The sequence below is a fragment of the Lepus europaeus genome, chromosome 10 (assembly GCF_033115175.1).
Source record: "Lepus europaeus isolate LE1 chromosome 10, mLepTim1.pri, whole genome shotgun sequence".
Classification (NCBI taxonomy): Eukaryota; Metazoa; Chordata; class Mammalia; order Lagomorpha; family Leporidae; genus Lepus; species Lepus europaeus.
The window spans coordinates 2971928-2984495 of NC_084836.1; the positions used below are offsets into that span (position 1 = coordinate 2971928).

At 51.2% G+C, this 12568-nt stretch overlaps 1 protein-coding gene and 1 long non-coding RNA gene across 9 annotated transcripts in view; one reads left to right on the forward strand and one right to left on the reverse strand.

Moving 5' to 3' along the window:
* LOC133768260 (tetratricopeptide repeat protein 38-like) overlaps positions 1-12568 on the reverse strand; it is a 44752-nt gene that overhangs the window by 31917 nt on the left and 267 nt on the right. For 6 of the 8 annotated variants that reach the window (XM_062202679.1, XM_062202678.1, XM_062202673.1 and 3 more), the window contains exons 1-2: positions 12481-12564; positions 11739-11836 (exon numbers count right to left, since the gene is read on the reverse strand). Coding sequence is in view for 2 of the 8 variants with exons in the window: in XM_062202681.1 (XP_062058665.1) it covers positions 11739-11836; positions 12178-12296 (217 nt within the window). In the remaining 6 variants the exon portion in view is untranslated. Of the gene's footprint in view, positions 1-11738; positions 11837-12177; positions 12366-12480; positions 12565-12568 lie in introns of those variants that run through there. The other 2 variants (XM_062202681.1, XM_062202680.1) reach the window with 2 other exon arrangements.
* On the forward strand, positions 2227-4638 carry LOC133768264 (uncharacterized). The gene is made up of 3 exons (XR_009866933.1): positions 2227-2947; positions 3593-3771; positions 3996-4638. It is a non-coding gene; the product is annotated as an uncharacterized LOC133768264 (long non-coding RNA).

The window sequence follows — 12568 nt, forward strand, 5'->3', positions numbered from 1 at the left end:
CTCTGCAGCTACAACAAAGTTTCCTCTTCATTCCCAGAGTTACAGAGTGGACTTTCCCAGGTCCCAGATGGGAGGATTCAGAGATTGGAATCCTTGCCCACGAGGAATCAGGACGTCTCCCATTTTCTCCAGGGTTGCTCCGTGAGCGCATCCGCTTGGGCAAAACCCTCGGATTCAGACTTCAGATGCGATGGCCGTGCTACAGAAGAGTTAACAATCAAATATACTCGGACAACAAAGAGACTAATGAACTCACCTAGTCGACTGGAGCAAACCTTCGGGGTCAAGGTCGCTGGGGGGGGGGGCTTTGGGGGATCCGAATCCCGGACAAGCCCCCAATTTATGTTGTGCCCAGATCATTAGATCCCCGCAGAGACCCCCAGAGAGTCGACCACATTGAACTGCAAAAGCAAGGTTTATTCGGGAGTACAAGCCGTGACAGGGACCCCATCCAACCAACGCACACAGCGGAGGAAGGAGTGAGGACCCAATCTTTCTTTGGGAGAGTTTTTAAAGCAAAAAAAAAAAAAAAAAAAAAAAAAAAAGGCTAAATGGCCGGTGCCGTGGCTCAATCGGCTAATCCTCCACCTGCGGCGCCGGCACCCTGGGTTCTAGTCCCGGTCGGCGCTGGAATCTGTCCAGGTTGCCCCTCTTCCAGTCCAGCTCTCTGCTGTGGACCGGGAGTGCAGTGGAGGATGGCCCAGGTCCTTGGGCCCTGCACCCGCATGGGAGACCAGGAGAAGCACCTGGCTCCTGGCTTTGGATCAGCGCGGTGTGCCGGCCGTGGCGGCCGTTGGAAAGTGAACCAACAGAGAAAGGAAGACCTTTCTCTCTGTCTCTCTCACTGTCCACTCTGCCTCTCAAAAAAAAAAAAAAAAGGCTACACCAGCAGGATAAAGAGTTACATCAGCAGGGGCTTACAGCAAGGAAGCTTTGGGTACAGGTAGTTATTTTGTTTACCAATCTCTACTGTGCTGTCCTTGGTCTACCAAGCTAGCTGTCCCCGGTAAGCTTTGATATCTCCAGAATGCCTGAATGCCTGCTTTTACAAAGACTCGGGTCTGCTATGGGAAACGGAGGCAGCTTTTTTATTGTTTTAAAATGGAGTCACTTTGGCTCTTCGAGGGTACCTCAGAAAGCTTGTGGAACACATTCATTATATTAAAAAATTTGAGAGAGCAAACATGTTGATGCTGATTCACTTCCCCAAGGCCTGTAATGGTCAGGGCTGGACTGGGCCAAAACCGGAATCCTGGAACTCAGTCACATCTTCCCAGTGAGTGCAGGCACCCAGGTACTAGAGCTGTCACTGCCACCTCCCAGGATCTGCAATTAGCAGGAAGGTGGAATCAGGAGGCGGGGTCAGGCACTGATGAGCCCAGATACTCTGATGTGAGACCTGGGCATTTTAACTGCTAGGACAAAATGTCTGTTTGAAGTACTCTCCTGTGGAAACAGCTCAGGGTCAAGATGACATGATCAGGAAGCCAGAGGGATTCCATGGTTGTACAGTAGAGGTGCAGGGAAAGCCTTTTAGGTGGAAGGCACCGCAGGAAGGAAGGCAAGGTGAGAGCGTGCCAGGAATATTGCAGGATAAGACCTGAACCACCGGAACTGCTGACTGTGGGTGGGAGCAATGATGTGGGAAGAGGCAGAAGGACACAGAATAGGCCTTGGATCCTAAAGAGGGGAGTTAATTCTTCAGTCAGTTGAGGAGCCATGTAGATCTTAAGTGGGAGAACAGTGCTGTCCCCCACCAACACCCAAAGCCTTGGATTAGGTAAATTCTGTTGAATGTCTCATGCTTTTTCTACATCTGTTGGAATGATTACATATTGTTGCTGTCATGGACTGCATTCATTGGATTTGAGATGTTAAACTAGCCTTGCATTCCTGGGATAAAGCCTTCTTTATATTATTGAATTCCATTTGTTGTTACTATTTTTTTTTTTTAACAGATTTTATGTTCTTGAAACTGGTTTGTAGTTTCCCTGTGATGGCTTTGTCTGATGTTATTGAGATAATCCTGGCGGTTTTGGTGTCTTCACAAAATCACTGAGAACGTGTTCCTTTGTCCTATAGATGCTGAGATAGTACAAACCAGACTTTTTCTTGTATTACTTTTTCCTTTAAGTGCTAACCGTGTTTGACTAGACATCTGTACCTGAAGGATCTTTATGTGTTCTTTTATTTCATTCCCAGGGTATGTTTCATTAGGAATTCAGTTTCCTTAGTAGATAAAGGACTATTGCAGCTCCCAGTTTATTCTTAAGTTTTGATAATTGGTGTTTTTGAAAGAAATCTGTCTCATCTGAAATTTCAAATTTATTGCTAAAAAGCTGCTTACAAATTCTCACCATCCTTTCAGTGCCTCTAGTCTCAGTGCTGTCCCCTCTTTCATTCTGAATCATAGGAATGTGTGTCTCCTTTTTTCTTGATAAGTCCAGTTAAAGATTATTGATTTTGTTAATCTTTTGAAATCCACAGCTTTGGTTGTATTATGTTTTTTGTCCGTTTTTTGTTTCTTTAATTTCTGTTTTTCATTATGTTCTGTTTCCTACTAACATTCAGTATCATTTTTTTTTCTAGTTTTAAGGTAGGAATTTATTTATTTACTTTTCTTAAAGATTTTATTTATTTATTTGAGAGTTAGAGTTACAGACAGTGAGAAGGAGAGACAGAGAGAAAGGTCTTCCGTCCGTTGGTTCACTCCCCAAATAGCCACAACGGCTGGAGCTTTGCCAATCCAAAAGGAACCAAGAGCTTCCTCTGGTCTCCCACACAGGTGCAGGGGCCCAAGGACTTGAGCATCTTCTACTGTTTTCCCAGACCATAGCAGTGAGCTGATTTGGAAGAGGAGCAGCTGGGACTAGAATCGGTGCCCATATGGCATGCTCGTGATGCAGGCAGAGGATTAACCTACTGCGCCACAGCACTGGCCTTTAAGGTAGGAATTTAAATGGTTGATTTGATTTGATTTTTAACAGAGGGACTGAGTAGGAAGTTAGAATCCTCCATTCACTGGATTACTTTGCCAAATGGCTGCAGGAGCCAGATCTGGGCCCGGCCAAAGCCAGGAGCCTGGAACTCCATCCTGGACTCCCAGTGGGTAACAGGAGCCCTAACACTTGGGCCATCATCTGCTGCTTTCCCAGGCACCTTAGCAGAAGGCTAGATTGGAAGCAGAGCAGCTGGAGTCAAATTGGCATTCTGATATGGAATGCCAACATTGCAAATGGCAGCTTAACTGGTTCATTTTCAATCATCTTTGCTGATACAAACATTTAAAACTGAAATTCCCTCTAATCAACACAGAAGCTACATTCTACACATTTTGGTGTGTTGTATTTTTGTTTTCCTTTAATTCAAACTATTCTTTTTTTTTTTTTCACAGATTTTGTTTTACTTGAGAGAGTCAGAGAGAGAGTGAGAGTGAGAGAGAGAGAGGTCTTCCATCCGCTGGTTCACTCCCCAGATGGCTGCAAGGGCCAGGGGTGGGCAAGGCTGAAGCCAGGAGCCAGAAGCTTCTTCTGGGTCTGCCATGTGGATGCAGGGGCCCAGACAAATGGGCTGTCTTCTGCTGCTTTCCCAGGCTATTCGCAGGGAGCTGGATGTGGAGCAGCCAGGATATGAACCGCCATCCATGTGGGACGCCGGCATCGCAGGCAGCAGTGTTACTTGCTGTGCCACAAGGCAGTCCCTGCCATCAATTTTAATTTAATCATTTGTGGATGGATTACGCATTTGATGATTTGTCTTCCAACGTTCAAGGTGTGTTTTATGGCCTAGCACCTTCTCTTATGTCGAGTGTGTCACATGCAGTTGACTATAATGTGTGACCTTGATCAGGTTTCTTGCTTGCTCCGACCTTGAGTTTTCTCGTCTGCAGGAGGGGCCTGGCCCTGTATGGGTGAGAAGTCAGCAGGCTGGGTGGGCTTCGAGATGTGGGTGGTGGCCATTCTGAAGGTGACAGGCCCTGTCTCTGGCCCTTGCAGATGGCGGGTGAGGCAGAACACCGTGCCCTGGGTGTGTTCGAGTGCCAGCTGTGTGCCCTGACAGCTCCCTACAGCTACATGGGCCAGAAGCCTCCCACCACCCAGTCTGTTGTGTGAGTACACGCTGTGTGGGCTACTCCCCTGGATGGCCCTGTGCAGAACTGGTTGGTGGGCACTGTGAGTCAGACTCCTGGCTGGAGGTTGGTGCTCTAGACCCATCCTTGCCCAGGCTCTGGAATATTCAGGTATGACCTAGGAGGCACCAAAATGGTTTCAGTGCCATCTGACTCTTCCAGAATTCCATCCTCTACCTATCCCATGCAGACCAGGGTTTGGCACTTGCTCCATTCGGGGCCCTCAAGCGCAGTGGCATAGGCTGGGGCAGCCCAGCAGCAGGGCACAGGCAGCACGGTGCCACCGGCTCATTTGGTGATGCTGCAGGTGGAAAGCCCGTGTCTGGGCTGTCTTCATGCTGCTGGGAGAGTCCTGAGGACCAGCTTCCCGCCATTCTGCCCAGAGCAGGCCAGAGCAGATCCCCAGGCTGCTGGGCTTGTTTCTTGGCCTCCAGCTTATCCTTCATTCAATGTCCCACTGTAGACAAGCTGACCAATGTGGTTCTCAGGTGGGACACAGAGGCAGGGAACCAGGCGTCATCGGGCTGTGGCCATTGTGTGCATCCTGTTGGTCTCATTTGATAAGCAGATTGAGGATCCTTTCTTAGGTTGTTGGGGAGGGCTTGGGGTCCCAGCATGAACCTTGGCTGGTGTATCAGGAGAGGGTCAGGGGCAGAGGCAGCCCTTCTCTTGGCTGACAGCGGGGCTCCCGTTGGCTATGAGGGAGCTGGGTGCAGACTGATGGCAGTTGCCACATGGCCTGCAATTCATGCTCCTGTCGCAAGGTGGCGGCACCCTGCTGCACAGGCCCAGGAAGGCCAGCATTGCTGCTCACACTGGGTTTGTTCCAGCCAAGGCAGGCCCCCTCTGACAGCCTGTGTTTTGCCTAAAGTCTCTTAGAGGAGAGCTATGAAACGACGGATGCCTGCTCCCTAGACTGCCGAGGCAGCCATGTCGGCACACACGGGCCAGGACAAGCAGGGGCTAAGTTCCAGCTCGCTTAGCATCACACATCAAACACGGACTTGTGACCTTGAGAATCTCCACTCTTGGGATGTTGCATGCAGCAGTTCCTTGCCTTGGGGTCTTAGGGGGACCGTGGGAGACGTGCATCAGAACAAGCAGGAAGTTCCTTTCTGTGCTCGTAAGGTGACCAGAGACCCTGCAGTGGGCTCTCGTGTATGCGCAAAGTCCTCGTCTTCTTTCTACCCTACTGTGCATTCATTCTGTGTGTATGGCAATGCACCCCGCAGGAAGGGTTTGGGAGCTCACACACACATCCTGCCCCATGGCCCTGTGCCCTGAACACACCCCCTGCCCCTCATCCCGTCCCCTGAACACATACATGCCCCATGTCCTCCACAAACACACCCTGCCCTGTGTCCCCATGCACTATAAAAACACACCCTGACCCATGTCCCCATGCCCTACACAGAAACACCCAGCCCACTTGCCCTTTGCCCAAAACACATACATCTGCTCTATGTACCCATGCCCTACACACACCTTTCCCCATGTCCCCATGCACTAAACACACAGAGCCTATTCCATGTTCCCCTGTGCTACACACACACAGAACTTTGAGGAGTGACAGAGGGGGAGCTGGTCTAGAGGCAGATAACTTAAGAATACCTCCCCTAAATTATGGTTGAAATCAAGTCTAGCTACATGCACAAAGCCTGACTCTGGCATTCCAGCCTCAGACATAAGGAGTCATTTGGCTGGGAGAGGTTCCTGCCGGGGGCCAAAGGAATTTCCAGTCCCTTGCTGGGCATTTTACATCCTCCTAAACCTAACAAGCACATAGAGGGTCATTCCCATTTGGTTGTCACCCAGGAACTGGACTATAAAAACAGAACAACTTTGATCATCTGCGCTGCCCACCCTGCCTACGCTGCCTCCTACAAGCACGCTAGGGGCTGACATCCATCTTCTCTTAGCACCACTCCAGTTTTCCAGTTGGCTGAAGGCCCCCATAGGCAGACAGTCAACTGCCACTGCCCAGCTGGATGCTGGGATGGAAGCAAGGTGAGGAAGTCATCGCCAGGGATGACCAGTGGCTCTCCCAGAGACAAGGTGCGGAAGAGATTCTCATTACAGAAAACAAAATCCCCAGCGGGTAGACTGTCCAGCATTGTCACAGACAAAAAGAAGGATTCCAACCAGAATAGACAGAAGCCATCCTTAATCATCACAGGCCTGCCTGGCTCCCCAACTGTCACTGCCTCCCGTGACTTCCCAGGTCCTTCCGTGCCAGGGCTCTGCCCACACGGCCTCCCTGGAGAGGCTCGAGAGGCAAGCAGTCTTGCTCCTGGGCCATGTTCTGGTGCACGGTTTTGTCTACCTTCTCGGTGGCCGAGTGGAAGCTCTTTCCTCTGACAGACAATGGTGCTCGTGGCAGCTGCAGTTTGCTGGGGACCCTTTTCTGTGCCACTGCATGGTTGGAAAGGTGAGCAGTATCAGGCTGCCCTGACCAAGGACGAGATTAGTGCAATGGCCCCTTTGACTGAAGAAGGCCAACCTAGGCAGCAGAGATGGGCAGGGTCGGGTTCGGGGCCTTGATCATGGAGGGCTGGATGTCCAAGAGCAGCGACCCACCAAGGAGCTGTCTGACAGGTAGTAAGTCTCCCTTTTGTGTGACTTGGGGCTCTTCTCCTTTTCCTGTTCTTTCTCAAGAGGCTTACTTTTAATTGTGTTTCCTGTAGGAATCTTTCCACACCCAGGCTCCCGGCGTCCTGGGGCTTGGCCATGTGGGCTGCCCTGCTGCTGCTCTCTATCTGCAAGGCCAGTAGGCGCCACGAACATCTCCCCAGCCAGGGGGCTGATGCAAAGGGGCCTCCAGATGCTGGCAGAGGAGGTGGGCCTGGACTTGCCTTGTTGAGTTCTAGACTGGCAGCAATACATCTTTCTTTATGTCCAACAGCCCCCCCCCCTTTAAAAAAAATACTTCATCGTCTTCATTTGCACTATTTTTTGAGAAAAAATGATCATATTAATACTGTGGCATTTAAATGAGACTTAACTGAATGTGTTTATGCCCCAAGGCCAGGGAAGAAATCTCCTTTGTTTACCCTGAAGCAGACAATGAGATCTAATTCAGTATTTATATCAGCTGGGGCAGGCGCTGTGGTATAGTAGGCTAAGCCTCCAACTGTGGCACGGGAATCTCATTTTGGCACTGGTTTGTGTCCCAGCTGCTCCTCTTCCAATCCTGCTCTCTGCTATGGCCTCTGAAAGTGGTGGATGATGGCCCAGGTACTTTGGTCCCTGCATCCTCATGAGAGACCCAGAAGAAGCCCCTGGTTCCTGACTTCAGATTCGCCCAGTTCTGGCATTTGTGGTCATTTGGGGAGTGAACCAGCAGATGAAAAATCTCTGTCTCCTTCTCTCTGTCTGTAACTCAGACTCTCAAGTAAGTCTTTGGAAAATAATTTTTTCATCATCAGCCCAAAGAATAATGCCTGGGGGTGGAAAGTGTACTGTTATTTTGGGGCTGACAAGAAAGGAGAAAGTGGGAGTGGGTTATATTTTGTCAGCCTTATTGTCTGCAATTCCAGACCCCAGAGACAGAAAAAGGAAGAGGGACTTTGACGCTATCGGCCTACTTCCAGCTGACGAGGGGAAGGGGAGACCTCTAGAGTTCAGAGTCACCCTGAGAGTTTGGGTGGAGGGCTTGGTGTCCTTGATCGAACTGGTAGAATAGCATCACAATCTTAAACTGGTCTCGAAAGACAGCTCTGATGCGATTCTATACGTAATTTTGGAACAGATTAAATTACATGGTCCCAATAGTAGGGCCACAAAGATCACCATGATGGGGCCAAGAGGAGCTCACTACGCCCATTCTCCCAGTGCAGGCCACCATTTTTTTTTTTTTTTTAACCTCATGCTTGTATTCTCTCTAATAGTCTGCCTTTGATCTTTCTAGGGAGTCGGTCACCACTCCAGATTGGTTAGTGGAATAACAGCACTCTTAACCTAACAGACAGGTTCCACTATACTGTGCCATCAGGAGATCTAGTGCTCTCCTGTGTTGCAGGACCAGCGATGCCAGGGAGTTTATTTGTCCTTGTAAGGGGGAGGCCACCTCACTGGTGGAGGTTTTCAAAGTTCCCATCTGTTGGGCCAGTTGGTTTAGGGAGTGTTGAGACATCCCCAGGGAGGTAGCCCCTAGGCAGTACTTCCTGCTCCTAAGACTGTTAGGAGAGTAAGGCCAATAGTCGGGGACCACCTCGGTGTGGGAGGTGAGCCTATTCGGTATGTCGGTGCTGTTTTCTGGGAGTAGATAAAAGTTGGGAACAAGTTTAAAAGGCGCAGGGAGGATGGGCAGGGGTGATGCTTTTTAGAAACTATTGTGACACATGAAATGGGTGCCGAGGGGGCATTTCCACAGCTTTTGTGAAATGGTTAACAGTGATGGTGTTATTACAGTACCAGGGTAAGGCTGCTTGGGAAGTGTTGAGGATGATACAGCTGGTGGACTGTGTAACACGGGATGGGGTATAATAATAGGATACAGAATGGGTGTCTGCACTTGTGTTAAGTGATGTGGCAATGCGGCCTGGTGCCCAGCCTGGGTGCAGCAAAAGTATGGACCAGGAGCAGCCCTGCTTCTGGGTGTGGGGATCTCAGGACAGGACAGATGTTGGTCTCAAGTGGCCTAGGCCAACATATTCAGTTTTTCTCTCCTGGTCTTTTTCTCTTTTTGCCTCATCCTCTCAGTTAAATACCTTAAAGGCCATATATAGAAGCTCCTTTGGGGGGGGGGGGGTCCGGACCTTTTCCTAGCTGTTGAGAGTTTCCATCTGACATCAGGCACAGATTGTATCTTCACATGCAGTTCATGAACCAGAGTCCCGGCTGGGGAGGTTACATCTAAATTTGTATAATTTTGGACTGCCTCCGTAAGGCAAGAAAAAAAGAGGGCCAGGTTTTATCAGGGCCTCGAGTAATTTTTCTGACTCTGTCAGAGTTGCCATTGGTATGAGCAAGCCTCAGCGTATCTTCTAGGAGACAGGCTAACATAGGATTACGTCTCTGAGTGCCTGAATCTCCAGGCTGATACGACCGGTTTCACTCAGTGCCTGGCAGAGTGGTGTCTGTCCACCACTGAGTGTCACGAGGGGTCCTGTTCATGCTGGTAGTCTGCCCGAGTCCAGGCCGAGCACCAGATGTGCTCCTTTCTATCAGCCATGAGTATGGAGTTAGTATAAAATAGTTGTCTCCCTAGGTCAAGACGTAAGCTTGGGTGAGATGAAGGAACTCTTTTTTATATTAAGTTGGGTTTTTGGGAAAAGGAGCCTAATTTTTCTCAGTCTGGCTCGTATCAGACAATGAGAAGGGGACCTGAACCTGGGTGGGAACTTATGGCCCCGCCACCTCCCTCTGTGACTGCCAGAGGTTTAAGATCTTTTTAACACACAGTCCAAGGGTGATTGTTTGGGAATCGAGAGGCAACTGAGAACTCCTGCTTTAGGGACGAGTCGACACCCGGCACAGAGACAGGAGAGAGAGAACATGGAACCAGCCGTGAACTGGGGTGTCCCCTGGTTCACTGTTGTTGGCCGAAAAGGCGAAGGGTCTGGACCTGAAGGATGATATTGCAGGGCCCCTCTACAACATGTCTGGATGGAGGTTTTTTTTTTTTTTTTTTTAGTTTATTAAAAGTTTATTGGTGCCGGCATGGTGGGGCAGCAGGTTAGGACCACAGCCTGCAGCGCCGGGTTCCCATGTTGTTGGTTTGAATCCCAGCTGCTCTATTTCTGATCTAGCTCCCTGCTAATGTACCTAGGAAAGAAACAAAGGATGGGCCCTGTCCTTGGGCCCCTGCACCAAGGTGGGAGACCCAGAATACGCTCCTACCTCCTGGTTTCGGATCAGCTCAGTTATAAAGGAGCTTGCTCTAGATTTACTGAGTTTCAGGTCACTCCTGGGGTTGCCTTCATGGGAAAGAACAAATACCTTCTGTGGGCCTTAAATATTCCCCACCCCTGCTCCTGAGGATAGAAAAAAATGTTTCCAAATTAGTCCCATGAAGCCAGCACATGACTAAAAACCGATTAAGTTTGCTCAGTAAAGAAAGGACCAGGCTCACTAATTTCTACACAAAAATGCTAAACAAAAATATGAGCAGAGAGAATCCAACAAACATTGAAAGAATATTAATACAGTATGACCAAGCTCAGTTCATTTCAGGACCCTATGATGGTTAAATCACCTACCGAACAGTAACCATGAGAAAACTTTATGATTGCCTCCATATACGTGAATAAGCTATGATAATGTTACCCATACTCTCCACTTTAATGCCCCTTATAAACACCTATAGACATGTTTCATCGTTTAAGGAAACGGCCGTCTCAACCCAAAAGGCAACATCAGGTTCAATCAGGGGGGAAGGGACATCAGGACACTGGAGACTCCACCCACGTGGGACACTGGGAAGAAGCTCCTGGCTTCAGAATGGTGCAGCTCTGACCGTTGCGGCCATTTGGGGAGTGAACCAGCGGATGGAAGACCTTTCTCGCTGTCTCCTCTCTCTGTCTGTAATTCTACCTCTCAAATACAATAAATAAAAATCTTTAAAAGAAAAAAAGTGAAAAAAGAAATCCTAAAGGAATAAGGAAAAAATCAGAAATGGCTTTGGAACCTGAGTGTGAGGAGGTCAAACCAGGAAACGGGGAGGCAGCCGAAATCGTAGACAGCCTGGCTTGCTCGAGCATAAGTTACTCTGCGAGGACACCCAAGAGGCTAATGACATCGCTGGCTCTTGCCAGAGAAGCTAGAAGGGTAGAGATGAGAGACATTTCACTTCTCATACACCTGAATTGGTGTATGAGATGCTTTCCTCGCTTCCAGAAACTTCCAACTGTCTGGTGCAGAAAAATGAATCACGGACCAGCAGCAAAAGCATCAATCTTGTACTCAGGGTTCCGCAACTGACTGAGTGGGACTGGGCTGTCTGTTCCTTCTGCACCAGGTGCCAGGCAGAGTCCAGGTCCGTGGTAGCTGCCCTCAGGATGGCACAAGGCAGGGCGGTGAGAGCCTAACCTGCAGGTGGACACACCTCCAAGAAAATAAATTGTGCTTGCACTGAACATGTGGAGACTTATCTGTTATTAGTCCCTAGACCATACAGTGTGATAACTATGCTTGTAGCATTTTCCTTGTACAGCTATCACGTGATTTACAGTGCTCATGAAGATGTACACACATGATAGGCAAGTGCCACGTCCTTTTACATGGCGCTGGGGGCATCTGTGGATTTTGTACCCGCGGCTGGGGGTGGCGGTGTGTGTCCTGGAATCCATCCCCCAGACACTGAGGAGACTCACTTTCTGTGGTTGCACCGTCCTCTTGATAAGCAAACCAGACAAGGGCACGGCAGGAAAACACAGTTACGGCCTGGCTCGCCCGCTGGCTCACTAGCTCACACACTCACGCAGTCCCCAGGATCCTACACAAGACGTAGAAACCAGTGACAGCCAAAAAGAAACCCTCGGGGCAGGCGGGCGTGCGTGTAAAAGAACCCTCCGGAACACAGGTGCACGGGTCTCCAGGCTGCAGGGCACTGAGGGAAGAAGCGGACAAGCTGAGCGCCCTGAAGGGCGCGCGGCACACCCGGCCCTACCTTCCTCCTCAGGGACAGCCATCTGCGCTTCGCCCGCCGGCCAGAGCGAGACAGGTCGCCGCCGTGCCCTGGGTCCACGGACGCAGCTGAGGAAGTCCCTGCGAGGAGGAAGGGCCGGGGTGAGCCGGTGCGGGAGCCGCGGGCGGCGCCGAAGGCCGCCCTGGGCCGAGCGCACCCCCGGGGCCGCCACCCAGAGCTGAGGGAGCAGCGGTCCGCCCGGCTGAGGCGACGGCGCAGAGAACCGAACGCCGGCCCTCAGGCTGGGCACGGTGGCTGTGCTCCTCTGCCCGGGCAGCTCCCGGCCTCCCGCGGGCTGCGGAGGCCCCGGCGCAGGCCAGGCCGGGCTCCGGGCGGCGCGAGGCCGCGTTCCGCACGGATAACCGCGTCCGCGTCCGCGTCCGCGCCGCGCCCGGCCACAGCACACCTCAGCGCCGCTCACCTCAGCCCGAGCGGCCAGCGACGAGCAGGCCCGGATACCCGCCAAGCATTTAAATGAGGCGACCCGCTGCGCCGATGCCGATTGGTCTGTTTCGGAAGGGTTGGCCGGCCCCGACGCATCCTGGGGATTGTAGTGGGAACGCCCAGGAGCGGGGCCCAGGGCGCACGCGCAGCGGATTGGCTCCGCCCCGCCCGGAAGTCCGGCGGAGGCCCTGCGCCGTTCGTAGGCCCGAGGGCGGCGGTCCGTCAGCGGGTCGTGTCGGCTCCGGTCGCCGCCCGAGTGTCTTGTGAAGACTGAACTCACAAAGGTGCTGCTGCCCGCTCTGCCGGAGGGCTCGCGCCCGCTATCAGCAGTGCGGCGGCGCGAAGTCACGGCCGCTGTCCGGAGTGGG